Here is a 26,028-nt window from a genome sequence, read left to right on the forward strand (position 1 = left end):
GGCAAATGCCCTCCCCGCTGTGCTATTGCTCCAGCCCCACAGCATCGGTCTTGAGACTGGGAGGTAACTCAGAAGGATGGAGCACATGCCAGGGCCCTGATTTCAGTCTTTGATGCCACAGGGCCACTGAGGCTGCTCCTAGGCTGTCCTGGAAAGCCCTAGGGCTCCGGGGCCAAGTGCTACCACATCTCCTGGTGTGAATGTCAGGGTCTGAGTGTGGGCAGGTCCCAGCATCCAACTTCCCACTGCAGGGCAGAGAATCACAGAGAGTTGACTCTGGTGGGTCATGTCCAGGAGGACTTACTAATTTATTTGTTTGTTTATTTTGCCACATCAGGGGATGCTCAGGGTCTACTTCTAGCTCTATGCTCAGGCACCGTGTGGCACTAAAGATGAAACTGGGGTGGGCCAGTTATGGCAAGAGTGGGGAAGACTCAAAAAAAAAAAAAGAGAGAGAGGGCTGGAGCAATAGCACAGTGGTTAGGGCGTTTGCCTTGCACACAGCCGACCGGGGTTTGATTCCCAGCATCCCATAGGGTCCCCAAGCACCGCCAAGAGGAATTCCTGAGTGCAGAGCCAGGAGTCACCCCTGAGCATTGCCGGGTGTGACCCCCCCCCCAAAAAAAAGCAAAAAAAAAAAGAGTGGGGAGGACTCATTTAATTTTTTTGTGGGAGGGGCAAACCCTGCAATGCTCAAGGCTTATTGGGGGGCTCTGTTAAAGAAACAAGGCACTGAGAGACAGTCCAAGGAGTAAGGCATTGCCTTGCATATGACCAACCCTGGTTTAATCCTGGCACCACATTTGGCCCCTAAGTACCACTAGGAGTGGTCCCTAGAGTATAGAATGAGGAGTAAGCCCTGAGCACTGCCAGGTGAACCCCCTGACCCAAATGAAACAAAATAAATGGGGCGGAGTCACAGCCCAGTGGGCCGAGCACAGGCTTTGTATACAGGAGAACAGGGTTGATCTCTGGTCCTGCCCGGTTGCCTCCCCACTACCTGCTGCACTTTGGGATTGACCTGGAGAGCACAGAGCCAGGACTAGCCCCCATCACAGTTGGGTTAGAGACCCCCAAACCAAGCAACCAAAGAAACAAAACAGAGAGGGGGCTGGAGCGATAGCACAGCGGGGAGGGCATTTGCCTCGCATGCGGCTGACCGGGTTTGATTCCCAGCATCCCATATGGTCCCCTGAGCATCGCCAAGAGTGATTCCTGAGTGCATGAGCCAGGAATAACCTCTGTGCATCACCGGGTGTGACCCAAAAAGCAAAAAAAAAGAAAAAGAAAACAGAGGAAGCTGGAGAGATGGCGCAGAGAGTCAGGCCCTTGTGTTGCAGGGGGTTGGTCTGGGGAGCATCCCGGCAGCATCCCTGGAACAGCATCCTGCAGCCCGAGGACCACCAGGTGTGATTCCTGAACAGCACTGGGTGTGGCCCCTCCCCACAAACAAGGGAGGCATGGAGATGGCTCACAGGGCTCACAGGCGTGGTTTGCCAGTGACCAGCTGGACCCCTGCGCCCAGCAGGAAGTTGCCCCTGAGTACTGCAGAATGTAGCCCCGAAGGAAAACAACACAAAAAGGGGCTGGTGATATGAGGCCCTGAGTTTGCTCCTCTGCACCAAAAATAAATCATAAAATTATTAGGTTGTTTTTTTCCTGTTTTATTTTGGGGCCATCCCCAGCAAATGTCAGGGTTCGCTCCTGGCTCTGCACTCAGGAATCACTCCTGGGGGTCCTCAGGGACCATTTGGGGTAGCAGAGAGGAATCTGGGTTATCCCTGTGCAACACCAGTGCCCCACCTGCTGTACTATCACTTCGGTCTTGACCAGTATTTTTCTTTGTTAGATGGTTGCCTCTCTCTCTCTGTCTCTACAGATCTATAGCTAGAGAGATAACAAATTTCTCTCTGTGTCGCTCTGTCTCTGTCTCTCTCTGTTCCTGGGTTTCAGGCCTCACACTGTAAATGTATCTGTATGCTATTCCGGCACTTCCACTGGATGTTTTCTGCCCAACTCAAGTAACATGTGGTAACACGTAACCCACGGTGGAGACTGGCGCCTTTTCCCCCGCCTGGCACGATTTGCTACAGGAAACCCCCCACCCCGATCTGACGCCACCCCCGACCCTCTCCCCCAGGGCTTGGGCGTCTGGGGGCTTGCGATCCCGGAGTGCAGGGCTGCCCGCGGAGCCAAGGCACTGTGTTTCTGGCGGAGATCGCGCGGGCCCGTGGCTCGGGGGCTCGTTACAGGTCGAGGAGCGCGCAGGATCGAGTCCCCCCCGCCGCGACCCCGACCCCGGGGGCAGGTCGCAGCGCCCCGCGGGCCCCCGGGCGGAAGCGGCGAGCAAAGCGCCAGCGGGTCGCGGGGCGGCGGGGCGGCGGGCGCGCGAGGCGCGGGGCCCCGGGCGGGCCGCAGGGCAGCGCCGGGCCCCCGGCGGCCGCCAGGGAGCGCTGCGGGCTCCCGCTCGCCCGCCCCCCGGTAGGCGGGGCCGCGCTCTCCCCGCAGCCGCCGCCGCAGCCGCCGCCTGGGCCGCCCCGTGTCCCCGGTGGAGCCGCCGCCGCTGCCGCCGGGAGCTCGATGCGGACGGAGCCCGGGCCGGGCCATGGGGATCCTCAGCATCACGGACCAGGTCGGCCGCCCCGCCCGCCCCCGGCTTCCTCCTCCCGGGTCCCGGCGCCGCCGCCACGCGAGCCCGGGGATGTGCGGCCTAGACTGGGCCCGAGCCCGGGGCTCCCGCAGCTCCCGCCCCGCCCCACGCCGCGCTCCCCTCAAACCACCGAGCCCGTGTCCTTGGGGGGGGGGACCCGGCGACCCGCGGCGACCCCCCCCTGCGGCCCGGATCCCGGAGCGGAGCCCCTTTCCGTGACGCCTCCCCCCGCAAATCTGGTGTCACCACCCCCCCCCTTCCCCGTCCGCTCTCGCTCCGGTTCCGCTTCGGCCCCGGCCCGCTCCCTGAACGCCGCTTCTCCCTGCAGCCGCCCCTGGTCCAGGCCATCTTTAGCCGAGATGTGGAGGAAGTGCGATCCCTGCTCTCGCAGAAGGAGAACATCAATGTGCTGGTGAGTCGGAAGCCCGGGCGATGGCGAGCCGGTGCCCGCCCGACCCCTCCCCGGCCCGCCCGGCCGCTCCGCTCGCCGGCCCCGGCCGCGGGCACCCGGGGTGGGGATGAGGCTGCGCGCCCCGGCGGGTCCCGCGCCCTGCACACACCGGTGGGGCCACCGGAGCGAGGATGCCCAGAGCCGGTGCTCGCCTCTGAACTGTGGGTGTCTACAGCGCCCCCACCCCTCCGGGAAGAAGGAGACCGCCTTGGCCGGTCCAGTGGCGCTGACCCGGGTCCCCCTCCTCCCTGCATGCTGGCTTTGACCTTAGATTGGCTGCAGAACCCATGGGGTAGAGATTGTGGGGAAAAGTCTGGCAGTGCTAAGACTCGGGTTGGGGGACCCTCCCTTTTTCTGTCTTCCCAGGACCAAGAGAGGCGAACCCCACTGCATGCTGCTGCCTACGTAGGCGATGTCCCCATCCTCCAGTTGCTACTGATGTCAGGTGAAAGTGGGCAGCGGGAAGGTGTGTCTCCCAGGGATGGACCCAAGGGGAGGAGCCCTTTTTTCCCCTCCCCCCACTCCCCCTTACCCAGGTATTGTCCTCCAGTGCCATACAGGTGACTGGCCAGTTGACTGGCTTTCTTCTGCACCCCTGTGCCCCCACAGGTGCTAATGTCAACGCTAAGGACACACTGTGGCTGACCCCTCTTCATCGTGCTGCTGCCTCCCGAAATGAGGTACGGGCGTCCCCTCTCCTTTCAGGAAGCTTCCAGAAAGGATGTTTGGTTGAGGGTAGAGGTGCTGGCTGGAGCGCCTCCATCCTGTGCGGGACATGCTGGTGTCTTCCCAGAAGGGAGTTGACCAGACCTCAGCCAACCCCTAGAATTGGCCAGTAAGGGGGGGCCGGGTGTTGCCAGCTGCTGTGACGCAGGGGAGAGAGCGTCACACCGGGCTGGCAGACTGCAAGGGGACTCACGCCTCCCTGGGGGGCCACCTCCGCGCCTAATCCCCCGCTGGGCTCTAAGGTTTCCCTCGTTGCTATGGAGGATGGGGGGCTGGTCTGGTGCCTCCCTGCCCCTCGCGCCACGTCAGGTTGACAGCACAAAGGTCAGAGATGCCTCAGTCCTGGGGCCTCTCTGCTATGAGGAGCGGGGAAAGGACCTTCCTCCCGGCCAGTTGGGAAGGTAGTGACGGGGAGGCGCCGTGTAGCCGGGGTTTGGAGAGCAATCAGTTTCTTGTTTATCGAGGCCAGGGAAATGACTGGTGCCTTTGAAGGGCTCAAGAAGCATGTTAAGGCATTCATGCAGCAGGAATGTGTGTGTGTGTGTGTGTGTGTGTGTGTGTGTGTGTGTGTGTGTGTGTGTGGTGTGTGTGTGTGGCTAGGGATTTGAGCCCATAGCCTCACACATGCAAGGTATGGGCTTTTTTTTTTTTTTTTTTTTTTTTTGGTTTTTGTGTCACACCCAGCGATGCTCAGGGGTTACTTCTGGCTCATGCACTCAGGAATTACTCCTGGCGGTGCTCGGGGGACCATATGAGATGCTGGGAATTGAACCCGGGTCGGCCACGTGCAAGGCAAACGCCCTACCCGCTATGCTATTGCTCCAGCCCCTGTGATTATTTTTTTTCTCAGAGTAGTGAGGAAGAGAGCTGTGCTGCCTGTGTGAATTTACTTGGTGTTCTGGCAGAAGTATGTGTGGGTGAATATTTGAGGGCCGGGCTTGGGGAGTGATCACAGGAGGGAAAAGACAGGGGCCAGGCTTTCCTCAAGAAGGCAGTGAATCTTTGGAGCTCCAGAAAAGACCCAGTAGGTACTGGAAGGCCGGGTGTGTCAGGAAGGTGAGCGGAAGTGCCGGCCCTGCCCTCCTTCCGCTTCTTTTTTTTTTTTTTCTTTTTGGGTCAGACCCGGCGATGCACTCAGGAATCACCCCTGGCAGTGCTCAGGGGACCCTACGGGATGCTGGGAATCGAACCTGGGTCGGTCGCATGCAAGGCAAATGTCCTACCCGCTGTGCTATTGCTCCAGCCCCCACTCCTTCCGCTTCTGACCGCCTTGCTGGTGTCACTCCCAGCCCCTGGCTAAGGTCTCTCAATCTCCTTTGCCCCTCGACAGAAGGTGCTGGGGCTGCTGCTGGCACACTCGGCAGACGTGAATGCCCGGGACAAGCTGTGGCAGACACCGCTGCATGTGGCCGCCGCCAACCGGGCCACCAAGTGCGCTGAGGCGCTGGCACCCCTGCTGAGCAGCCTCAACGTGGCCGACAGGAGCGGACGCAGTGCCCTGCACCACGCAGTCCACAGTGGACATCTCGAGGTGAGGGCCCTGCAGCGCCCCCCTCCCTCTGTCCTCGATCGGCTCCCCCCCTTCCTGGTTCCTATGTTGTCTGACCCGGGGAGAGGCCACCGGGATGGTTCTAGAAACACAAGGACTCCAGCATCCAGCATCCAATGCGAGGTCCAGTTAGAGGGAGGGCCTTCCCGGGTGCCGTGGCTCCGAGCAGGTGTCTTTCCTGTCCCAATGCAGACGGTGAACCTGCTTCTCAACAAGGGAGCCAGCCTGAACGTCTGTGACAAGAAGGAGCGGCAGCCTCTGCACTGGGCGGCGTTCCTAGGTGAGAGGCTTCCCGGGCTGGCGGGAGTCCCACAGGCTGGGTGGGGGCTGCCGCCTTTGGAGAGCGCGCAGGGGGCCGCAGGTCCTGACTGTTGGCACTCCCCTTCCTTGAAAACCTCTCCTCCCCGCCCCTCCCCTTCCTCCCTCTTCCTCTCTCACAGGGCATCTGGAGGTCCTGAAGCTGCTGGTGGCGCGGGGAGCGGACCTCAGCTGCAAGGACCGCAAGGGCTACGGGCTGCTCCACACCGCTGCTGCCAGTGGCCAGATTGAAGTGGTGAAGTACCTGCTCCGGATGGGGGCTGAGGTCAGGGCTCGGGGGGCTGACGGCAGGGCTGGGAGGTCAGGAGCCTGGGGTGAGAGGGACCCGAAGGGCTGTTCCTTAGTAGTAGTGCTCTCAGAGACGGGGCTGGAGCCAGGTAGTATAGTAGGTAGGCAGAGCGCTTGCCTTGCACGTGGCCGACCTCGGTTTTATCCCCAGCATCTCATCTGGCCGCCCGAGCACTGCTGGAGGTGATTCCTGAGTGATGCCAGCTATGGCCTCCAAACAAAACAGTAGTGCCCCGAGACTCTCAGATCAGGAAGCGAGAACTGAGGAGATTCAGATGGTCATCGGCTTTCCGGGGTTCTCTCAGTTGCCTGGGTTCTCGGGGTGGTTTCTGCTTTGCTCCAGCTGATACCTCCCTGACTTTCACCCCTGGAAATCCAGATCGATGAGCCCAACGCTTTCGGAAACACAGCTTTGCACATCGCCTGCTACCTGGGCCAGGACGCCGTGGCCATAGAGCTGGTGAATGCCGGCGCCAACGTCAACCAGCCGAACGACAAGGGCTTCACGCCGCTGCATGTGGCGGCCGTCTCCACCAACGGCGCACTCTGCCTGGAGCTCTTGGTCAATAACGGGGCAGACGTCAACTACCAGGTGCATGAAGGGATGAGACGGAGACCGATGGACGGGGAGAGGACCTGGGCTGGGGAGTCCTGACTGGCCTTCCCCTCTGCATAGCTCCCTGGGAATTGTCCACTTGTCTCCTGGGGCTTTATTGGACCAGTGGTTTTGAGTGGCCACTGTACAACAGTTAAAAACCCTGGATTAGGGCTGGAGTGATAGCACAGTGGGTAGGGCGTTTGCCCTGCACGCGGCTGACCCAGGTTCAAATCCCAGCATCCCATATGGTCCCCTGAGCACCGCCAGGGGTGATTCCTGAGTGCATGAGCCAGGAGTGACCCCTGTGCATTGCTGGGTGTGACCCAAAAAGCAAAAAAAAAAAAAAACCCTGGATTAGACCTGGCCAGGAACCCAGGAGCATGTGAATGTCCACACACATAACCCCTCTGACCTCAAGATGTGTCCTTTGTTTCTTTTTGGGTCATACCTGGCGACACACAGGGGTTACTCCTGGCTCTAGACTCAGGAACTACTCCTGGTAGTGCTCAGGGGACTATATGGGATGCTGGGAATCGAACCCGGGTCGGCCGCGTGTAAGGCAAATGCCTTAACCGTTGTGCTATCGCTCCAGCCCCCAAGATGTGTCCTTTGGATGGGCTATGGGGCATTCTCCATGTCCTACACTGGAAAACAAACAAACAAACAAACAATGTCTTGTTTCCACAGAGCAAGGAAGGGAAAAGCCCTCTGCACATGGCTGCCATCCATGGCCGTTTCACCCGCTCCCAGATCCTCATCCAGAATGGTACGAATGTGGGAGTCATTGTACTCATCCCCCTCACCCCCCACCCCAGCAAACGATCCTTGAGCCCCTGGAACCCTTTCCTTCCTTAGTCCAGCTTCTTTTTGTTGTTGTTGATGTTTGAGTCACACCCAATGATGCTCAGGGGTTCCTCCTGGCTCTGTGCTCAGGAATTACTCCTGGCGGTGCTTGGGGGACCCTATGGGGTGCCGGGGCTTGAACCCAGGTCGGCTGCAACAAAGCAAACACCCTGCCTGCTGTACTGTCGCTCCAGCCCTAGTCCAGCTTCCAACCCGTTCCCTAGTCAGGGTGGGCATCGGGAGCTCTGCACGGCGCCCCCTGCCCTGCCCCCGGGGAGTGTCCTTCCCAACAAGAGACACCATGGCCAACACTTGGGCGTGTCGTGAGCATCAGCTGACAGCCAACTCGGGTGGGTGGGTGGGCCGAGCTGAGGGGTCAGCTTGAGTTTGCGTGGTGTGTGTGCCCTGCCTGCCCCCCAGGTAGCGAGATCGATTGTGCTGACAAATTTGGGAACACGCCACTGCACGTGGCTGCACGCTACGGCCACGAGCTGCTTATCAGCACCCTCATGACCAATGGCGCGGATACCGCCCGGTGAGTTGGGGCCTCTGCTCCAGCCCGCTCACCCCCCCCCACGGACGCCCAAGGGAGGCCCGAGAGCCTGGCTGTGACCTGGGCTGGCCGCTGGGCCACGGAGAGCGGGGCAGCTCTGAGCGCGTGCCTCGCCCTGGGTGCCCCCCCCAGGCGCTCCCCCATCACCAGCTGGTCTCTTCACAACCCCTGACCCGAGACCCTCCATGTCCCCCAGGCGCGGCATCCACGACATGTTCCCCCTGCACTTAGCTGTCCTCTTCGGATTCTCTGACTGTTGTCGCAAGCTCCTTTCCTCAGGTAGGCGTGGAGCAGGTGCAGGGTGGCGGGCTGGGGGAGGCCGGGGCCTTGCCGCTCACTCTGCTCAGTGTCCACCCCCCGGCCCCCCGCCCCCCCCCCCCCGCAGGTCAGCTGTACAGCATCGTGTCTTCGCTCAGCAACGAGCACGTGCTCTCAGCCGGGTTCGACATCAATACCCCCGACAACCTTGGCCGCACCTGTCTTCATGCTGCTGCTTCTGGAGGGTGAGTCACCGCCCCCGCCCCCGCTCCTGGCCTCCAGAAGGGAGCTTGAGGGCCAGTCGCGAGGCAGTCACGGCCGAAGGGCAATCTGGCAGCCGGGCGGAGGGCTTCCCAGCACTCTGGCTCTCGGTGGTCTTTGCCATTTTTCCTATGCACTAGGCATCAAACCCAGGGCCTCATGCATGCAAGACGTGCGTTTTTGTTTGTTTGTTTTATTTTGTTTTTCTTTTTGAGTCACACCCAGCGATGCACAGGGGTCACTCTGGCTCTGCACTCAGGAATTACTCCTGGCGGTGCTTGGGGACCATATGGGATGCTGGGAATCGAACCCGGGTCGTCCGCGTGCAAGGCAAATGCCCTCCCCGCTGTGCTATCGCTCCAGCCCCAAGACGTGTGGTTTACCACTGAGCCAGACCCCTCCCCTGCTTAAAAAGAAAATAATGCTGTAATTACTGTTATCTAAGTTTAGATATAGCTAGCATTCTGAACATAGAAAAAGAAGGGAAGAAATAAAGGCACCCAGAATGTTATAAATTGTGTTTCATACAAAGATTCTTGAATTTTGTTTTGCTTTTTGGGCCACATGCAGCAGTGGCTCTGTACTCAGGAGTCGATCCTGGTGGTTCTGGGGGACCATATGGGATGCCAGGGACCGAACCCAGGTCGGCCATGTGCAAGGCAAGTGCCCTACCTGCTGTGCTGTCACTCCACCCACTGCACCCACTCAGGAGTCACATCTGGAGGTGCTTGGGGGACCATATGGATGCGGGGATTGGACGGGCAAGCACCCTGCCCTCTGTCCTATTTCTCTGGCCCTGATTCTTGAAGATTTAGATTCTTTTTGTGGGGATGATCTCTAGAGGGCAGCCTTGCCAAGCTGGACTCAGGACCTCACCCCTTCGAGACACGCGCTCTGACCCTCCTAGCTGTCTCCTTAGCCCTTCGTCAGATTTTCATTTTATTTTTGTGGCCATACCTGATGATGTTGAGTGATTACTCCTGTCTCTGTGCTTAGGGGTCCCTCCTGGAAGAACTGACGGGCCATATAAGTCTCTGGGCTCGAACCCAGACTGGCGGCACAGCAAGGCAAACGTCTTACTTGCTGTACTATCTTTTTGGCCTTCCATAAGCTGTCATTGATTCAGTGACTCTTTTTTCTTTTAAAAGTTTAATCACAATGTTACAAAGTTATTCATCATTGAGTGTCAGGCATACAATGTTTCAACACCAATCCCTTCACTAGTACCCATATTTCCGGCACTGTGTACAGTTTCTCTTCCACCCTCTAGTGACATGTTTTCTTTCCTCAAAGAATTAATGTTCTTGAGCAGATAAAAAAAAAAAGGTAAACATAGAATTGTACAGTTTGTTTCAAAACTGTCTAGGGGCGAGGGCAAAGGATACAGTGCTACAGTGTAATACAATATGGATATATGTACTGCAGCCCTAAGTCACTGACCTGGGGTCAATCCCTGGCTCCCCATATGGTCCCCTGAGCCTCACCAGGAGTGATCCCTAGTGTTGAGCCAGGAGTAAGCGCCAAGCACTACCCAAAAAACAAAATTAAAAAAAAAAAAGAATGAAAGAAAGAAAAGAAAAGTAATTTTAAGATCTGAAGAGAGCTCTGTGGACTAGAATGTAGATGTCAAAACCTGGGGTACAGTTCCTGGCACTGAATGCACACTCCTCCCCGCCCCTCACCTCCTAGTGTGATGCAAAAGGCAAAAATAAAATTTAAAAACTGACCAGTGGTTGGGACTGGAGTAATAGCACAGCGGGTAGGGCATTTGCCTTGCACGCGGCCGACCCAGGTTCGATTCCCAGCATCCCATATGGTTCCCCGAGCACCGCCAGGAGTAATTCCTGAGTGCAGAGCCAGGAGTGACCCCTGCACATCGCCGGGTGTGACCCCATCCAAGAAAAAATAAAACCAACTGACCAGTGGTTGAAATGACAGTGCGGTAGGCAGGGCAGTGCACTCCAGCGGCCCTTGAGCCCTGCCAGGGATGATTGCTGAGCGCAGAGCCAAGAGTAAGCCCTGAGAACTGTGGGGTGTGGCCCCTCCAAAAAAGAAACAAAGAGCCTGGACAGCGTTCTGCTGTGTCACTGAGTATGACATGAGATGACCTGGGACTAAGCAGATGCCCCAGCAGGCCTCACTCCCTCCACTGAGAGTCTTGCTTTTCGTTTGTATTTTGGGGGGGGCCACACCCCAGTGTTTGGGGGCTCAGTCCGAGGTGATGTTTAGGGACCGTGAGCCCCAGTCCTTTGAGCCACCGTCCAGGCCCGAGACCCTCTAACTTTGTGCTCCTTTGTAGGAATGTTGAATGTCTTAACCTGCTGCTGAGCAGTGGAGCTGACCTGAGGCGGAGAGACAAATTTGGAAGGTCTGTGGAGGGGTGCGGCGGGTAGGGGTGTCTGCTTAGAGAGACGTGCAGGGAGCCGGGGCTCATGACTTCTCCCAGTGCGTTGCTTGGGGGCTGCTCTCAGGGTGCCGGGAGGGGCAGCGGGTGCTGCCAGGAACAGGCCTCCTGCTTGCAGAGCCGCTGCACGAAACCTTGAGCTGTCTCCGAAGCCCCCAGAACAGTATTTTTATGGGGGGGGGCGCCCCGGGCATATTGCCTGTGGCCTTGTCTCATCTTTTGTGTGTTTGTTTTTGCGCCACACCCTGCAGTGCTCAGGGGTTCCTCCTGGCTCTGCGCTCAGGAGTCACTCCTGGCAGTGCTCAGGGGACCCTACAGGGTGCCGGGGATCAGACTCGGGTTGGCCGCGCGCAAGGCGAATGCCCTGCCCGCCAGGCTCTCTCTCCTCTCTGACCCGTACCCCTCCTCCTCCTCCTCTTCCCCCCCAGGACGCCCCTGCACTATGCAGCCGCCAATGGCAGCTACCAGTGTGCCGTCACGCTGGTGACCGCCGGGGCGGGCGTCAACGAGGCGGACTGTAAAGGCTGCTCCCCCCTCCACTACGCTGCCGCCTCAGACACCTACAGGAGGTGAGGCTCCCGCCCCGGCCGGCCGCCCCGCCCTCAGCCCCGCCCCCCTTCCCCCCCTCCCACGCTGACTCTCCGTTCTCGCGCCCACAGAGCGGAACCCCACTCATCTTCCAGCCACGACACCGAGGAGGATGAGCCGCTGAAGGAGTCCCGCAGGAAGGAGGCCTTCTTGTGAGTACCCTGTTGTTCCTCTCCACCCCCGCCCCCAGGCCGTGCCTCAGCCTTTGGGGCACTCAGCGCCCCGCCCTGGAGTAGGCTCTGTGCTACAGACAAGTGTGACCCACGCGCATCTTCCGGCCCCTCCAAGTGTTGTTTGTTTGTTTGTTTGTCGTTTTGGGGCCACACATGGCAGTGCTCAGAGGTGACTCCTGGCTCTGCAGTCAGGAATCGCTCCTGGCGCTGCTCCGGGAGACCTCTGGGATGCCAGAACCAAACCCAGGTCGGTCGGGTGCAAAGCAAGTGCCCTACCCGCTGTCTCCAGTCCCTCCGAATTCTGTTTTGTTTCTTTTGGGGCCATGCATGCCAGTGCTCAGGGGTTGTTCCTGGTTCTGCACTCAGGAATTACTCCTGGTGGTGCTCAGCGGACCATATGGGATGCCAGAACTCAAACCTGGGTTGGCCACTTCAAGGCAAATGCCCCACTTACTGTGTCATCACTTTGGCCCCACAGAGTTCATTTTCTAAACACAAACTTCTTTTTGTTCATGGGTTTGTTCTTTTCTTGTCACATCTCACAGTGCTCAGGGGTCATTCAGGGGACCATATGGGGTTCTGAGGATGGAACCAGGGTTGGCTGCATACAAGACATACATTACCTGTGATAATATCCCTCTGGCCCTTTAAATGCACTTTGTTTGTGTGGGGGGGGCAGGAAGGGGGGAACATATCCAGCAGTACTCAGGACTTACTCCTGGTTCTTACTCCTACCAGAGCTCGGGGTATGATATGTGATACCAGGGATCAAACCAGAGTTGGCTTTATGCAGGGCAAGTGCCTTTTTTGTTTGTTTGTTTTTGTTTTTTGGGTCACACCCAGTGATGCACAGGAGTTACTCCTGGCTCTGTGCTCAGGAATTACTCCTGGTGGTGCTTGGGGACCGTATGGGATGCTGCCGATCGATCGAACCTGGTTCGGCTGCGTGCATGGCAAATGCCCTACCCGCTGTGCTATTGCTCCAGCCCAGGGCAAGTGCCTTAATCCCTTGTTTTTTCCAGCCCTCAGAAGCACACTGAGGCCTGGATGGGGCTCAGTTGTAGAGCACGATCTTGCATGCCTGTGACCCTGTTTGATTCACTAATTAAAAAAAAAAAATTCTTAAAATTCAAGACTTACTTGTAGGTATTGCAGGATCATTGCCATTGATTCAATGATTTAATACACAGAAATTGCTTAGGATGATGCTTGAAACATCCTAAGTGGTAAATACTGGCATAGTGACTCCCTATACTCTGCAAGGGTTCTGAGGGAATACGGGGGAGAAGCCCCTACCCGGAAAGATTAGGGGGGGCCACACCGAGCGGAGGGCGCCGGGACGGAGCCTGGGGCGAGGCCTTGACATGGACGGAGGAGAGCGTCTGTGAGGCAGGGGGCAGCCTGGAGGTGGGAGCAGGTGTTGGGGGTTGATTTGGGGGCTTTTGGGTTCATTTGTTTGCTTGTTTGTTTGGGGGCCATCCCCGACTGTGCTCAGGTTACTTCAGGCCCTGAGCTCAGGAATTATTCTTGGCAGTGGTCAGGGGACCATCTGGGGTGCCGGGGATCGAACCCGGGTGGACTGCGTGCAAGGCAATCGCCCTACCTGCGTGCTCTTGCTCCGCCCCCAGAGCTTCCTGTACTCAGGCCCTCCAGGGCTGCGTCTCTCCACCTGCTCCGCAGCGGGCTCCTTCCAACTTTGCTTCCTTCTCGTGGCCCCTGGTCTCTTGCCATGGTTCCTTGTCCACTCAGTTCTTTTTCGGTGGCCTCCGGTATACCAAGTGGAATGTCCTAGAGTTCAGTGGTTCTCCAAGTTGGCTGCACCCCCTGAGTCACTTGGTTAAAAATTCTCAAGCCAGGGGCTGGAGGAATAGCACAGCGGGTAGGGCATTTGCCTTGCACGCGGCCGACCCAGGTTCGAATCCCAGCATCCCATGTGGTCCCCTGAGCACCGCCAGGGGTGATTCCTGAGTGCAGAGCCAGGAGTAACCCCTGTGCATCGCCGGGTGTGACCCAAAAAGAAAAAAAAAAAATCTCAAGCCAGGTCCCACCTTCAGAGATTGTTCTGATGACCAGTGTGTTTTGGGTCCGTATGTCAACTGTGTGACTAGGACTATTTAAATACATTAAGAATTTAAGCCAGGAGTAACCCCTGAGCATCGCCAGTTGTGACCCAAAAAGCAAAAAAACAAATAAACAAACAAGAATTTTACTTTGTAGGGGCTGGAGCAATAGCACAGTGGGGAGGGTGTTTGCCTTGCACTCGGCTGACCTGGGTTCGATTCCCAGCATCCCATAGGGTCCCCCAAGCACCGCCAGGAGTAATTCCTGAGTGCATGAGCCAGGAGTGACCCCTGTGCTTTGCCAGGTGTGACCCAAAAAGCAAAAAAAAAAAAATTTACTTTGTTTGGGGGCTACACCCAGCCTTTCATTAGGAATTTTGAAAGCTCTGCAGTGAGGGGCCAGAGAGAAAGCGCAGCGGGCAGAGTGCTTGCCTCGCAGGTGGCCAGCCTGGTTTCAATCCCCGACATCCTATATGGTCCCCTGAATACTGTCAGGAGTGATCCCTGAGCACAGAGCCAGGAGTCAGCTTTGAGCACCACTGGGTTTAGCCAAAAAGATAAACAAAATAAAAAGTAACAACAGGGACTGGAGCGATAGCACAGCGGGTAGGGCATTTGCCTTGCACAAGGCCGATCCAGGTTCGATTCCCAGCATCCCATATGGTCCCCTGAGCACTGCCAGGAGTCATTCCTGAGTGCAGAGCCAGGAGTAACCCCTGTGCATCGCCGGGTGTGACCCAAAAAAAGAAAAAAAAAAGTAACAACAAATGAGAAGCTTCCCAGGTACCAAGTAGGAAGGACAGTGTGAGACTCGGCCTGCGTGGCTCAGGCAGACCTCGGGAGGTGGGAGCGAATCCGCCCAGCACAGCGGATAGACTCCCTGTGGGCTCCGGGCCCCTCTCTCCCCTCCTGGGCGGGGCTGTCCCCGCCTCACGGCCTGCCCCCACCCCCTAGCTGTCTGGAGTTCTTACTGGATAACGGTGCAGACCCCTCCCTGCGGGACCGGCAGGGCTACACAGCTGTGCACTATGCAGCCGCCTATGGCAACAGACAGAACCTCGAACTGGTAAGTCCGGGCTCCGGCCTGCCCTGAGGGAGACTGGCCGGCGGGGCCACCGCCTGTCTCTGGAACGGTGAGTTCCCCGGCCAAGGGGCGGGGGAAGCTGATGTGGTGTCCGGATCCGGGGGGACTTGGGGGACTTTGTGCATCGATGCCTGTGGGAGAAGGGGAGGGGCCAGGACGCCGGGGTGTTCGCAGACCTTAGTGCCTCTTGTCCCCTCCCACTGCAGCTCTTAGAAATGTCCTTTAACTGCCTGGAGGATGTGGAAAGTACCATTCCAGTCAGCCCTTTGCACTTAGCTGTGAGTCCGACCGCCTTTCCCTCGCCCTCCTGACCCTGCCGGTGCTCGTGCCCCTTCCCTGTGCCCAGGCCCGTGGGGTCGTAGGCGTGGGTGGTTCGGGCAGGCTTGGGCTGGTGAGGCGTTTCGAGGAGCGTGGTGGGGTAGAGCCGGGGGGACCGTGGGGTGGACCACCCAGGGGCAGAGTGGGAGCGCAGTGTTACAGCTTGGTGGGCGCCCCCCACCCCCCTCCAGGCCTACAACGGTCACTGTGAAGCCCTGAAGACACTGGCCGAGACGCTGGTGAATCTGGACGTGAGGGACCACAAGGGCCGCACCGCGCTCTTCCTGGCCACTGAGCGAGGCTCCACGGAGTGTGTGGAGGTGCTGACAGCTCACGGCGCCTCTGCCCTCATCAAGGAGCGCAAGCGCAAGTGGACACCCCTGCATGCTGCTGGTGAGTGTGCCTGGGGACAGCCCCTCCCCAGCCCCGAGAGGCCCTCGACAGTGGGATGCCCACTCTCCCCCCCACACCCAGACTCTCCTGATTCGGAACGGGGCGGGGCAGGGAGTCACGCTCCAAAGTCCTAATTTGCAGCTTCCTGTCCCCCGGGATTCCTCCCTGCCCACATCTTCCCATCGATTCCTCCCCTTCTGGCTCCTGCCCGCTTCCTCCTGACCGTGCCCCCTCCTCTCCAGCTGCCTCTGGCCACACTGATTCCCTGCACTTGCTGATTGACAGTGGGGAGCGAGCTGACATCACAGACGTCGTGGATGTCTACGGCCAGTGCGTGGGGGCTGGGCTCGGGGCGGGCACGGGGCTTCCCTTCCCTGCCGGGCCCTCACCCTTCCCTGCCGGGCCCTCACCCCTGCGCCTGCCGCTCCCTAGGACCCCACTGATGCTGGCCATCATGAACGGTCACGCGGACTGTGTACACCTGCTGCTAGAGAAAGGATCCACAGCTGATGCTGCTGACCTTCGGGGTCGCACTGCCCTGCACCGTGGGGTGAGTACGCAGGCGCACTCCCAGACGGGCCATGCAGAGCCCAGTCGCCGTGGGGCAGCAGGTTGTTGGAACGGGGGCGGGGGCGTGGCAGTAGGGTGCTCGCCCTGAGTTTGATCCCTGGCACCGCACCCACGAGCCAGCGCAGGCTGCCCGGCATGTGGGCTGCCAGACTGGGCCCCAGGGTTTCCTGGTGGCCTTGTCCTGTTGGGCCGTGTAGCCATGGCCCCTGTCCCCATCCTGGTGATTCCCTGCCCTAAGCCTGCCTCCTCCTCCCGTGGGACTTTGGTTGGGGACCACACTGGAATATGGGATGTGTGGGCATGTGGCGAGGCAGTCAGGCCTTGCTGGCATGTGGATGGTGCTCAGGGCTTAGTCCCGTCATCTCTGTGCTCAGGGTCACTCTGAATGGTCCTTAGGGGACCATTTGTAGTGCTGGGGATTGAACCTGGGTCAGCTGCATGCAAGGCCAGGCACCTTGCCCAGTCTCTGCCCTGCCTCCCACCGGGGGATTCCTTTTGGTTTTGTTTCTGGGCCACACCCAGCCAGGCTCAGGGGTTCCTCCTGGCTCTGCACTCAGGAATCACTCCTGACAGTGCTCGGGGGACCATATGAGATGATGGGGATTGAACCCTGGTTGGCTGTGTGCAAGACAAATGCCCTACCCACTGTACTATTGCTCCAACCCCAACCATGGGTTTTTGCATCCATACTTCTCCCTGGCTGCTTCTTCCACACCAGAGCACTGATTCTCTCCCTCCTGGTTATCTTTGGGCTTAGAGACACTGAAGGAAGCTGCTTAGATAGGATAGGAGCCTGAAAGCGGTGCTTTTTGTTGCTGTTTTATTATTATTATTATTTTATTTTTGGGTCACACCCAGCGATGCTCAGGGGTTACTCCTGGCTCTGCACTCAGGAATTACTCCCAGCAACGCTCAGGGGACCATATGGGATGCTGAGGATTGAACCCAGGTTGGCTGTGTGCAAGGCAAATGCCCTCCCCGCTGTACTATCGCTCCAGCCCTTGTTGCTCTTTTTTGGACCCATCCGCCTGTGCTCGGAGCTTGCTCCTAAATCTGTACTCAGACACTCCCAGTGGGGACTGGGGATACATATGGGATGTTGAGCATTGAACCCGGGTTGGCCACATGCAAAGCAAGCGCCCACCTGCTGTACTATTTCCCGAGCTTCAGAAATGGTTCTTTTGTTTTCGTTTTGGGCCCACCCACTCTTACTTGGGGGCTCCTCCTGGTTCAGGATTCGAGGCTCAGTTCCAGCGGTACTGGGGTCTAGGTGGGGCTGGAGGTGGAACTCGGGGGCCCCAGCCTCCTGGCTCCGGAAGTGGTTCTTCAGCCCGGGCCAGCCTCCCGACCGGCCAGTGGCAAGGGCCTGCATCCCCCCACACACGCACCCCCGTCCACGCTCCCGCAGGCAGTGACTGGCTGTGAGGACTGCCTGGCTGCCCTGCTGGACCACGACGCGTTTGTGCTGTGCCGAGACTTCAAGGGCCGCACGCCCATCCACTTGGCCTCCGCGTGTGGCCACACTTCAGTGCTGCGGACCCTGCTGCAGGCTGCCCTGTCCACAGACCCCCTGGATGCGGGGGTGGACTACAGTGGATACTCGCCCATGCACTGGGCCTCCTACACTGGTACAGGCCAGAGGCCTTTGCAGGGCTGGGGGCGGGAGGGGGGCGGGGGGGGGCAGACATGGTCAGAGGCCAGGGACAGCGGGCTGACGGCGGGGTGAGCTGGGCCAAGGGTGAGTGGGGCAGGGGCCGTCAGGGAGGATCTGAGCCCTGTGTGGTGTCCCAGCACCAGCGGGTCTGTCCCACAGATATTAATAAGAGATGGGACAGGATAGCGGCAGGGACCCTGGCCGGTCCTGCCCTCTGCCATGCACCTCCTTTGTCCCAGGACACGAAGATTGTCTGGAGTTGTTACTTGAACACAGCCCATTTTCATACCTGGAAGGAAACCCCTTCACTCCTTTGCACTGTGCAGTGTAAGTCCCCTCCCTGCCTCTGCCCTTCGCAGGGGTCCATCTCGGGACCCTGGGACAGGTGGCCCTTTCCCCTTGCTCCACCCGCCCACTCTGCCTGTCCCCCCAGAATTAATAACCAGGACAGCACCACAGAGATGCTGCTGGGAGCTCTGGGTGCCAAGATTGTGAACAGCCGTGATGCCAAAGGACGGTGAGATTGGGCGGTGGGGGTGCCTGATGGCCTCGGGGCCCATCCGTGTCCCACCCGGCCTCACGGCCCCTCACCTCCCCACAGGACCCCTCTTCACGCCGCTGCCTTTGCGGACAATGTCTCTGGGCTCCGGGTGCTGCTGCAGCATCAAGCTGAGGTGAACGCCACCGACCACACCGGCCGCACAGCACTCATGACGGCGGCGGAGAACGGGCAGACAGCTGCTGTGGGTACGGAGGGGCTGCGTGAGGCGAGGAGCACCGCCCGGGCTTTGGAAAGATGGGGGTGGGGGCCGCGACCATAGCCCAGCGGAGAGGATGCTTGCCTTGCGGGCGGCCAACCCAGGGTCCACCTCAGCACCCTGTAGGTGTCCAGTCCACCCTGTAGGTCCAAGCCCTGTGCCAGGAGTGGTCCCTGGGTGCAGGGCTGGGAGTGACCCCTGGGTGCAGGGCCGGGAGTGGCCTCTGGATGTGGGGCCAGGAGTGATCCCTGGGTGCGGGGCCGGGAGTGACCCCTGGGTGCGGGGCCGGGAGTGGCCCCTGGGTGCGGGGCCGGGAGTGGCCCCTGGGTGCGGGGTCCCTGGGCACCGCTGGGGGTGACTCCAGACACCCCTGCAGAAAGGATGGGAGTGGGCCCAGGAATCAGGAGGCTTGCCTTTGGGAGGGTCTCCACTCGGACAGGGCTGTGGAGGCCTCAGTCGTGTGTGTCCCGCTGTCCCTGTAGAATTTCTGCTGTACCGGGGGAAGGCGGACCTGGCCGTGCTGGACGAGAACAAGAACACTGCCCTCCACTTGGCGTGCAGCAAGGTGGGGCCTGGGGGGAGCGGGCGGGGGCTGCAGGGGTGCGGGGAGGCGCCTGGCTGGGCTTGCCCCCCCACCCCCACCCCGCCCGCCCCTCTCACCGGCGGCTTGTGAGCCCCAAGCCTGCGCTCTGCTCCTCTCCCCAGGGCCATGAGAAATGTGCCCTCATGATCCTGGCGGAAACCCAAGACCTTGGCCTTATCAATGCCACCAACAGTGCGCTGCAGATGTGAGTGCCGGGGCAGGGGGCGCGGGGGGGTGGGGGGGGAGGCGGGCGGGTGAAGGACACCCCCTCCCCCCCCACCCAGCCCGGCCTCACGCGCCCGCCATTTCCCTACCGTCCTCTCCAGGCCACTCCACATTGCTGCCCGGAACGGTCTGGCCTCTGTGGTGCAGGCCCTGCTGGGCCGGGGCGCCACCGTGCTGGCTGTGGATGAAGAAGGTGGGTGGGGTCCAGAGCCCCCCGCCTCTCCCGGGTTTGGGGTCGGGGACACTCTCGAGGAGGTGACTTCTTAACCTTGCTATCAACTGGATTTTCTTCCCAAGGGGACGCTTCAGAGCAGGGACCCACCACCAGTACGCCAGTCTCTGAGGGGGTCTGACGGAGCTGGGGGGCGTCGGCAGGGTCTTCTGGAAGACCTCCGCACCTCAGCCCAGTGCCCCCCACGCCCCCGCCCGCCCCCCATCCCCGCCCCTCCCCTCAGCCTCCCTGCAGAGCCCTGGAGTGCTGAGTACCCCCTCCCCACCTCGGGGTGCTCGCCCCCCTCCACAGAGAAGAGACTTGGGGGCGGCGGGGTGGGGGGGCCCTGGCGGGGGGATGGGGGCCCGGGGAGGCGGGACCCTGTGCCTCAGTTGCCTGCCTTTGCCCCGCAGGTCACACCCCAGCACTGGCCTGCGCCCCCAACAAAGATGTGGCAGACTGCCTGGCCTTGATCCTCTCCACCATGAAGCCTTTCCCACCCAAGGACGCCGTCAGTCCTTTCAGCTTCAGCCTGCTCAAAAACTGCAGCATCGCCGCCGCCAAGACGGTGGGTGGCTGCGGGGCCCTGCCGCACGGGGCCTCCTGCCCCTACAGCCAGGAGCGGCACGGCGCCATTGGCTTAGACGGCTGCTACTCAGAGTAGCCCCTCGTGTCCCTCCCCCTGCCGGTGGCTTGATACCTTATTCTATTTATTTAGAAAAAGTCTATACATTTAGGGCACTTTAAAGGAGAACACGGCTGGGTGTGGGGGGCCGCGGGGGGGGCAGAGGGGGTGAACGAAAGCACTGGGGAGCAGCTGCTCACCCCGTTGCCGCACCATCCTGGCAGGGGTCTGGGACAGACAGGGAGCACCCCAGGCCCTTGGTACCCCCGGGGCAGCCCCTCCGGCCAAGTGTCCCAGAATGATTGCTAAATGCCTGGCTCCCGTCTCTGTTACCGTCTCTCGGTTCCCCCTTTCTGCTGCCAGCCCCCACCCCCCGACTTACCTCTGACCCTCCTCTGTGGCCCGCTGCCCCCCGCCCTACTGCCAGGCAGACCCCCCCTCCTCCCATACCCATCACTGCCTCCCTGCTCCGGCCCCTCCATCCCCGCAGCAGTGAGAAGCCTTAATTTCCGGTACTGTGTGAGCACTCTGGGGGTGTCCCCCTCCCCCTTCTGGGGCAGCTAGAGGATGAGGGGGGAGGGTCTTTAGCACTGGGGCCTGGAACTTTCCCCCCAACTTCTGTCCCCCCATCGCCCCTCAAGTTCAAATGCAAAACACTTGAAGCAGCAACTACTGTACCTGGGCCCGTCCCCCGCACTCTCCCCGGCTCCTCATATGCAAATCAAGGGCTGGTTCTGCCCCCGCAGCCTGCCCCCGCCCCGCCCCCCGCGCCCCTCCACTCCTGGCCTGAACCCCCACCACGCACTTTAACCTTGCTTCTTTTAACTTCTTTTAGGTGGACAGAGCCGGTGGCCCTTCCCTCCCTGGCTCTCGTCCCTTAACTTTTGAGGCTTGTCATGAATTTTTAAGTAAGCATTTTATCCTTTTAGGGGAAGAAACAAATTAATTTCCTACCCATTTCAAATCACAGCACTAGTATGTCCTATGTGTTTCAGGCATGTGTTTGCATGTATGTGGAGGGCAGGACCGTGTTCTTCCTCCTGTGTCCCTCCCTCTCTCTCTGTCCTCCCCCCCCAGCCTCCACCTCCCTAACGTCCAAGAGTCCAAGAGTACTTGCTCCTCCCCCTTCCCTTCTCCCGGCCGCCCAGTCACTCCTGGTCTGAAGCCAAAGATGGTGGGAAGGGCTGGGCAGCCGGGCGGGACCCCACGGACCCCAGGCTTCCCCTCCCGTATGAGGCTGACCGTGTCCCCGCCTTCCTTCCCGGCCGCTCCCCACCGCGGGAGAGCCGGGACTGAGCTCGGGGCTGCACTGAGAAGGCTCCTGCCAGCCGCACCCCGGAAGCCGGACTGGGCTGGAGTGAGGAGGGGGCAGCTTTCTCTCTAAATGTAGCATTGAATTTGGCCCCGGTCCCTCCAGACGCCCCTGTCTGTCCACACACCTCCCAGCTCAGCGACCCTGGACAGTCGCCCCCGCCCCGCCGCGCCCCTCCCTGCCCCCTTCCTCACACTGATACCTCAGCCAGGGGCCAAGACACAGAACTTGAATATAGGTCACGCCCCCCCCAGCCCACAGTGCACCCACGCCCAGTTTGGCTGCCATCAGTATTGTCCCCGGAGAACTGGACAGGCTTCGTTTACACAGTACAGGGTCCCCATCCTGGGGCACCCTCCCCCCCCACCCCCCGCCCTCCTTCCCCCCACACACTTAACTTTCGTCTCCAGTGTGTGCCCTGCGAGTCCCCCAGCCTCGCCCAGGTGGGCAGAGTGGAGGAGGGCATGGACGAGCCCCTCCCAGCCTCGGTCGGTCCCCTTCACCATACCTCATGCCCCCACCCTGAAGCCTGGCCTGTCTGTCCCCCTCCCCTGCACCCCCCTCCCGCTCTGTCCCCTCTCTCTGTGTCTTGCTTCCCGCCACCTCAGTTCCGGAACCATTTCAAAGCTTCCAAGTGACCATTATTGGTGAGAAGGATCGTGCAGCTTTTTAGTTTGTTGTTTTTGTTTTCGAAGCCAAAGGGCCTTGCGATGCCCCTCATGCCCCAGCGCCCCCCCCCACACTCCCCCTCCTTGTCCTTCCCTACACGACAATCAATGTGACCTCTCAAAGGGCTGCAGCCCCCACCCCACCCTGCTGGTTCTGCAATGCTTGCCCTCGCTTCAGTTCTTGCTCCTCCAACCATCCCGCCCCCCCCCTCCATTCCTCTCATTTTGGTGCTGGGAATTAGTTGGTGGGGGGGCGGGGTGCAGGGGGAGCAGGGAGATGGGTCCTCCCGAGAAGACCCTCGGGGTCGGGGGATCAGTCGTGTTCTCCTTTACCAACGCGGGGTGAAGGCAGGAAGAATCAGTGTGTGGGTCAGGAGCCCCGTCGTTCTGCTGGGTGAGATTTCTGGTGGCTGCCTGGTCCCTGCTGGGCCCCCAGCACCCCGTCAGCGTGCCGGGGCCGGCGGCGGGGCACCCTCTGCCCCTCTTTATGCCAAAGGAAACCCCGCACCCCACGCCGGGCTCCCCGGCCCCTCGGGGTTTTCGAAGCATTCTGACCATTCTCATGGCCACTGCGTATTTATTTTAACGTTAAGATTTTTCTCTTTTTTTTTTTTGAAAAAAAAAAAAAAACCAACCTCTTTGACTTAAACGGGTGTGGAGAAGTAAAACAGGCAGAATGCCCCCCCATCTTCAGGGGCCAGGCGGGGAGGGAGCACCCCGGCCCCGGCCCGCCCCGCCCCTCCCCGCCCCCCAGCGCAGCTCTAAAGCACTTGCTTCAGTAATAAGCACTTTTGAGGAAAGGCCTGTTGGAAGTGAGGAGCGGCCCCAGGCGCCAGCAGAGGAGTCAGAGCAAGGGCGACCCCGCGACAGGGACAGGTGCGCGGGCCGGGCGGAGGGCCGGACGGAAAGAGCCAGTTTTTCGTTTCTGATTTGGGGTGTGTGTGTGGGGGCGGGGGGGAGATGTTTCTGATTGGGCGGTGGCTTTGGAAGGGTCGTGTATAGCCTTCAGAAAAACAAACGGCACAAACTGGGGGTCCCCAGGGGGACCCCCAGACCCGGGTCACTGCCACTGTCCCAGTGAGACTGTTGGGCCACCTCCCTTCCCCGGGCCCCCTGAGCCATAGGACTGCTGAGAACCACTGAATGTACAGCCCGTGTCGGGGTGGGGGGCGGCCCCGGGGAAGGGGCTTCTCCTGTTTGGTGCTGTGGGGGTGGGAGAGACGAGACTGAGGGAGTTGCCACCCCACTTAGACATGTGTTCCTGGGGGGGGTGAAGGGGCTGCGGGGGGCCTCCCCCAGCCCCCTCGCCACGGCCCCTCCCCCCTCCTCCCTATCCGTTTTGACTGTAAGTCCAGCTCACCTTTGCCTTCAATATGTAACCAAAGGAAAACTCAATACTGTTTCCGCCGCTGTCTGACCACCCGGGCCCCTCCCGCCGCCCCGGCCCTAGACGGGGGGAGGAGGCTGGGCGCGGGGGGCTCCGAGGGAAGAGTTCTGCAGCTGTGCCCGCGCTGTGCCCCGTCCCCGGGGCCGTGGGCAGGGCCTGGAGCGGCGAGGCTGGGGCCGGGAGCCGCCACTCCGGGTCTGAGCACACGGGTGTGTCGCCCCCGCCCCCGCCCCGCCCTCCCGCCTCCGCTTCTCACCCCCCCCCCATACCCGGAGTCCATCCCCCGCCTCCCCTGCCCTTCTCTCCCACTGCAAAGGAAAATAGCCTTACAGACCCTAGCCCAGAAGCCCTCCCGGGGCGTCCGCCCCGCAGCACCCTCCCGTCGAAGGAGGGTCAGAGGCCCCCCGCGGCCCGCCCGGGCCCCTGCCCGCTCAGCCTGGCGGCTCCGGCCCCGCTGCCTTGCCCCAGGTCGGGCGAGGGGGGAGGAATCTTTAAGGACCAAGCCCAGGGGGCTAGGAAGAGGGAGGCCGCGAGGGAAGGGGCTGCCGAGGGGACCCCCTCCCAACCCGCCCCCTGGAGACGCGACCAAATCCCAGAGCTGGGAGGAAGCCGGGAGGGGGGGGTCTGCTCTGAATTACTTGAAGGTACTGACCCGAGGCTGCTGCTGCCCACAGGTGTGAGGGGACCTGTCACTGCGTTTGGGAGGGCTGAGGGGGGCGGGGCAGGAGACCCTCTGTTGGCCCCGGGCGCCTGGCCCTGCCCCTCCCACCCCGTCCCTCACTCTGGGCACCCTCTCCAATTGCACTAAAGTAGCTGTTGTGCCAGTCTGACCCCACGCCAGGGTGGGGTCTCTGCTTCCAGTCTTGCCCCCTCACCGCCTCCGCTCCCTCCCCGGACAATCTCCGCGTGTCGTGTGCTCCCCCTCTTCCTGGAGAGCTCAGCTTTGTGTGTGTGTGTGTGTCAGGGGGGTGGGTGGGGGCGGGGTGCTGCCGGCTTGGGTTCGAAGGGGTTCGGGGTTCGGGAAGGGCTAGGGGGCCAATGGAGGACGCAACCTCCTACCCCTTCCTCAGCTCCCAGCCCGAGAAGCCTGGCGCTGGGGGGAGGGGCCCCCTTGCTCCCTGCCACGAGTCTTGCAGATGTGCCAAAACGGGGTGGGGGGGAGGGTCCTGGCAGGGCGGCCCCCAGGGTGGCTCTCTCAAAGCAATACAGTTCCTCCCTCTACCCGGGAGGGAGCGCGAGACAGGGGAGAGGGTTGGGCTGGGGGCCGGGTGGGGGGTGGTTCCCTGTGTACAGCTGTGTATACCCAGGGGTGTTCTCTGGTCCCCGCGTGGGCGTCTGTGTGTGTGACCTTCCCCACCCCTGTGCCCTGCATGACCTGTGATGCTGCAGACACCACCGTCCTGTGCAGGGGTGTGGGGGGCACTGAGGGGCAGCCCCCCCCCCCGGCCCTTCGCACCCTCCACCCTGTGACCCATGTACTCGGTTGTAGGAAGTAAAGAGAACTGAGCACAATTCACTGGATTCTAGTGGAATCTTTCTCTAAGCAATGTTCCCCTTCCCGCCTTCTCCCTGCTCCGGATCTCCCTGTGGTGCTAGCGTGGGGGTCGGGGGTCGGGGGGGTGTTCGATGCTGGTGGGCAGCAATAAAGGGCAGCACTGCCCAGATGCCCGACTCCCCAGGGTGCTGAGGGCAGCAGGACAGTGTGGGGACCTTGGTGCATTTGCCCCGCCCCTCCCCCTCCCCCTGGGCTAAAGCACAATGCTCTCCCCACCCCACCCCCTGGATGCACCCCACCCGCCCTCCTCAGCCCTCCCTCGACCTGCTTTGAGCCTCCTCCCGCCACCCCCTGGTTTTCTATGCTGTTTTGGTGCAAGTACAACTGTCGTAGTTATGGCTTTGGGATGGGTTCTGTTTATTAAACTCCTGTTGCTCCTACTGGCCCTGTGTCCCGCCTCCATTCCTGTGGTTGGGGGGGAGGAAGGGCAGCCCCCTCCTCGTGCCCTCCCCCGTCCCCTGTCAGCCCTCGGCCAGCAGGGGCCGCAGCCGCTCCTCCAGCAGGGCAATGGCCAGCATGAGGCCGCCCCCCAGCAGCAGCCCCAGCCCCTGCAGGAGCACCTCTAGCGCAGGGAGGGGCTCGGGAGGACGGAGCAGGGCCGGGAGCTGAGAAGAGGAGGAACGGGGGTGTCAGAAAGCACAGGCGCCACCCCCACGCCCCACCCCACCGCCCAACTCATCGGGGGAGGGTGGGAGCTCCTGCCCCTGCCCAGCCTCTCACCATGTCCACCAGGGCCACGTAGAGGAAGACCCCCGCGGTGACGCCGAACACCCAAGGGGTGAGGGGGACGGGGCCCAGGCTGAGCCCCACGCCCAGGGCGGCGCCCCCCAGTCCCAGGGCGCCAGACACCAGGCTCAGGAGCAGCAGCCGCCGGAAGGGCAGCCCGGCCCGCAGCAGCATGGCGAAGTCGCCTGTGGGGACACGCAGGGCGCTGGGAGAGGAGCCGGCCCGGCTGCGCCGCCGGC

General features: G+C 60.8%; 3 protein-coding genes across 3 annotated transcripts in view; 1 reads left to right on the top strand and 2 right to left on the bottom strand.

Moving 5' to 3' along the window:
* COQ10A (coenzyme Q10A) overlaps positions 1 to 2,607 on the bottom strand; it is a 20,739-nt gene extending 18,132 nt beyond the window's left edge. Inside the window, exon 1 of the mRNA XM_055124561.1 lies at positions 2,202 to 2,607. Coding sequence (XP_054980536.1) covers positions 2,202 to 2,607 — 406 coding nt within the window. The remainder of the gene's footprint in view (positions 1 to 2,201) is intronic.
* Positions 2,498 to 25,448, top strand: ANKRD52 (ankyrin repeat domain 52). The gene is made up of 28 exons (XM_055127238.1): positions 2,498 to 2,632; positions 2,979 to 3,062; positions 3,468 to 3,546; positions 3,711 to 3,781; positions 5,158 to 5,358; positions 5,569 to 5,656; positions 5,817 to 5,959; positions 6,362 to 6,574; positions 7,268 to 7,346; positions 7,844 to 7,958; positions 8,173 to 8,255; positions 8,362 to 8,479; positions 10,795 to 10,863; positions 11,328 to 11,468; positions 11,559 to 11,639; positions 14,675 to 14,786; positions 15,011 to 15,082; positions 15,314 to 15,515; positions 15,758 to 15,845; positions 15,948 to 16,065; positions 17,494 to 17,713; positions 17,979 to 18,066; positions 18,173 to 18,256; positions 18,341 to 18,486; positions 18,980 to 19,062; positions 19,203 to 19,285; positions 19,407 to 19,498; positions 19,930 to 25,448. Exons 1-28 carry the CDS (start codon positions 2,606 to 2,608, stop codon positions 20,178 to 20,180), a joined length of 3,231 nt encoding a protein of 1,076 aa, XP_054983213.1. The 5' UTR covers positions 2,498 to 2,605; the 3' UTR covers positions 20,181 to 25,448.
* The window catches only part of SLC39A5 (solute carrier family 39 member 5), a 10,689-nt gene continuing 5,656 nt past the window's right edge, over positions 20,996 to 26,028 (bottom strand). The window contains exons 10-11 of the mRNA XM_004601928.2: positions 25,784 to 25,974; positions 20,996 to 25,668 (exon numbers count right to left, since the gene is read on the bottom strand). Coding sequence (XP_004601985.2) covers positions 25,525 to 25,668; positions 25,784 to 25,974 — 335 coding nt within the window. The 3' untranslated portion in view covers positions 20,996 to 25,524. The remainder of the gene's footprint in view (positions 25,669 to 25,783; positions 25,975 to 26,028) is intronic.

Source organism: Sorex araneus, chromosome 2 (assembly GCF_027595985.1).
Source record: "Sorex araneus isolate mSorAra2 chromosome 2, mSorAra2.pri, whole genome shotgun sequence".
Classification (NCBI taxonomy): Eukaryota; Metazoa; Chordata; class Mammalia; order Eulipotyphla; family Soricidae; genus Sorex; species Sorex araneus.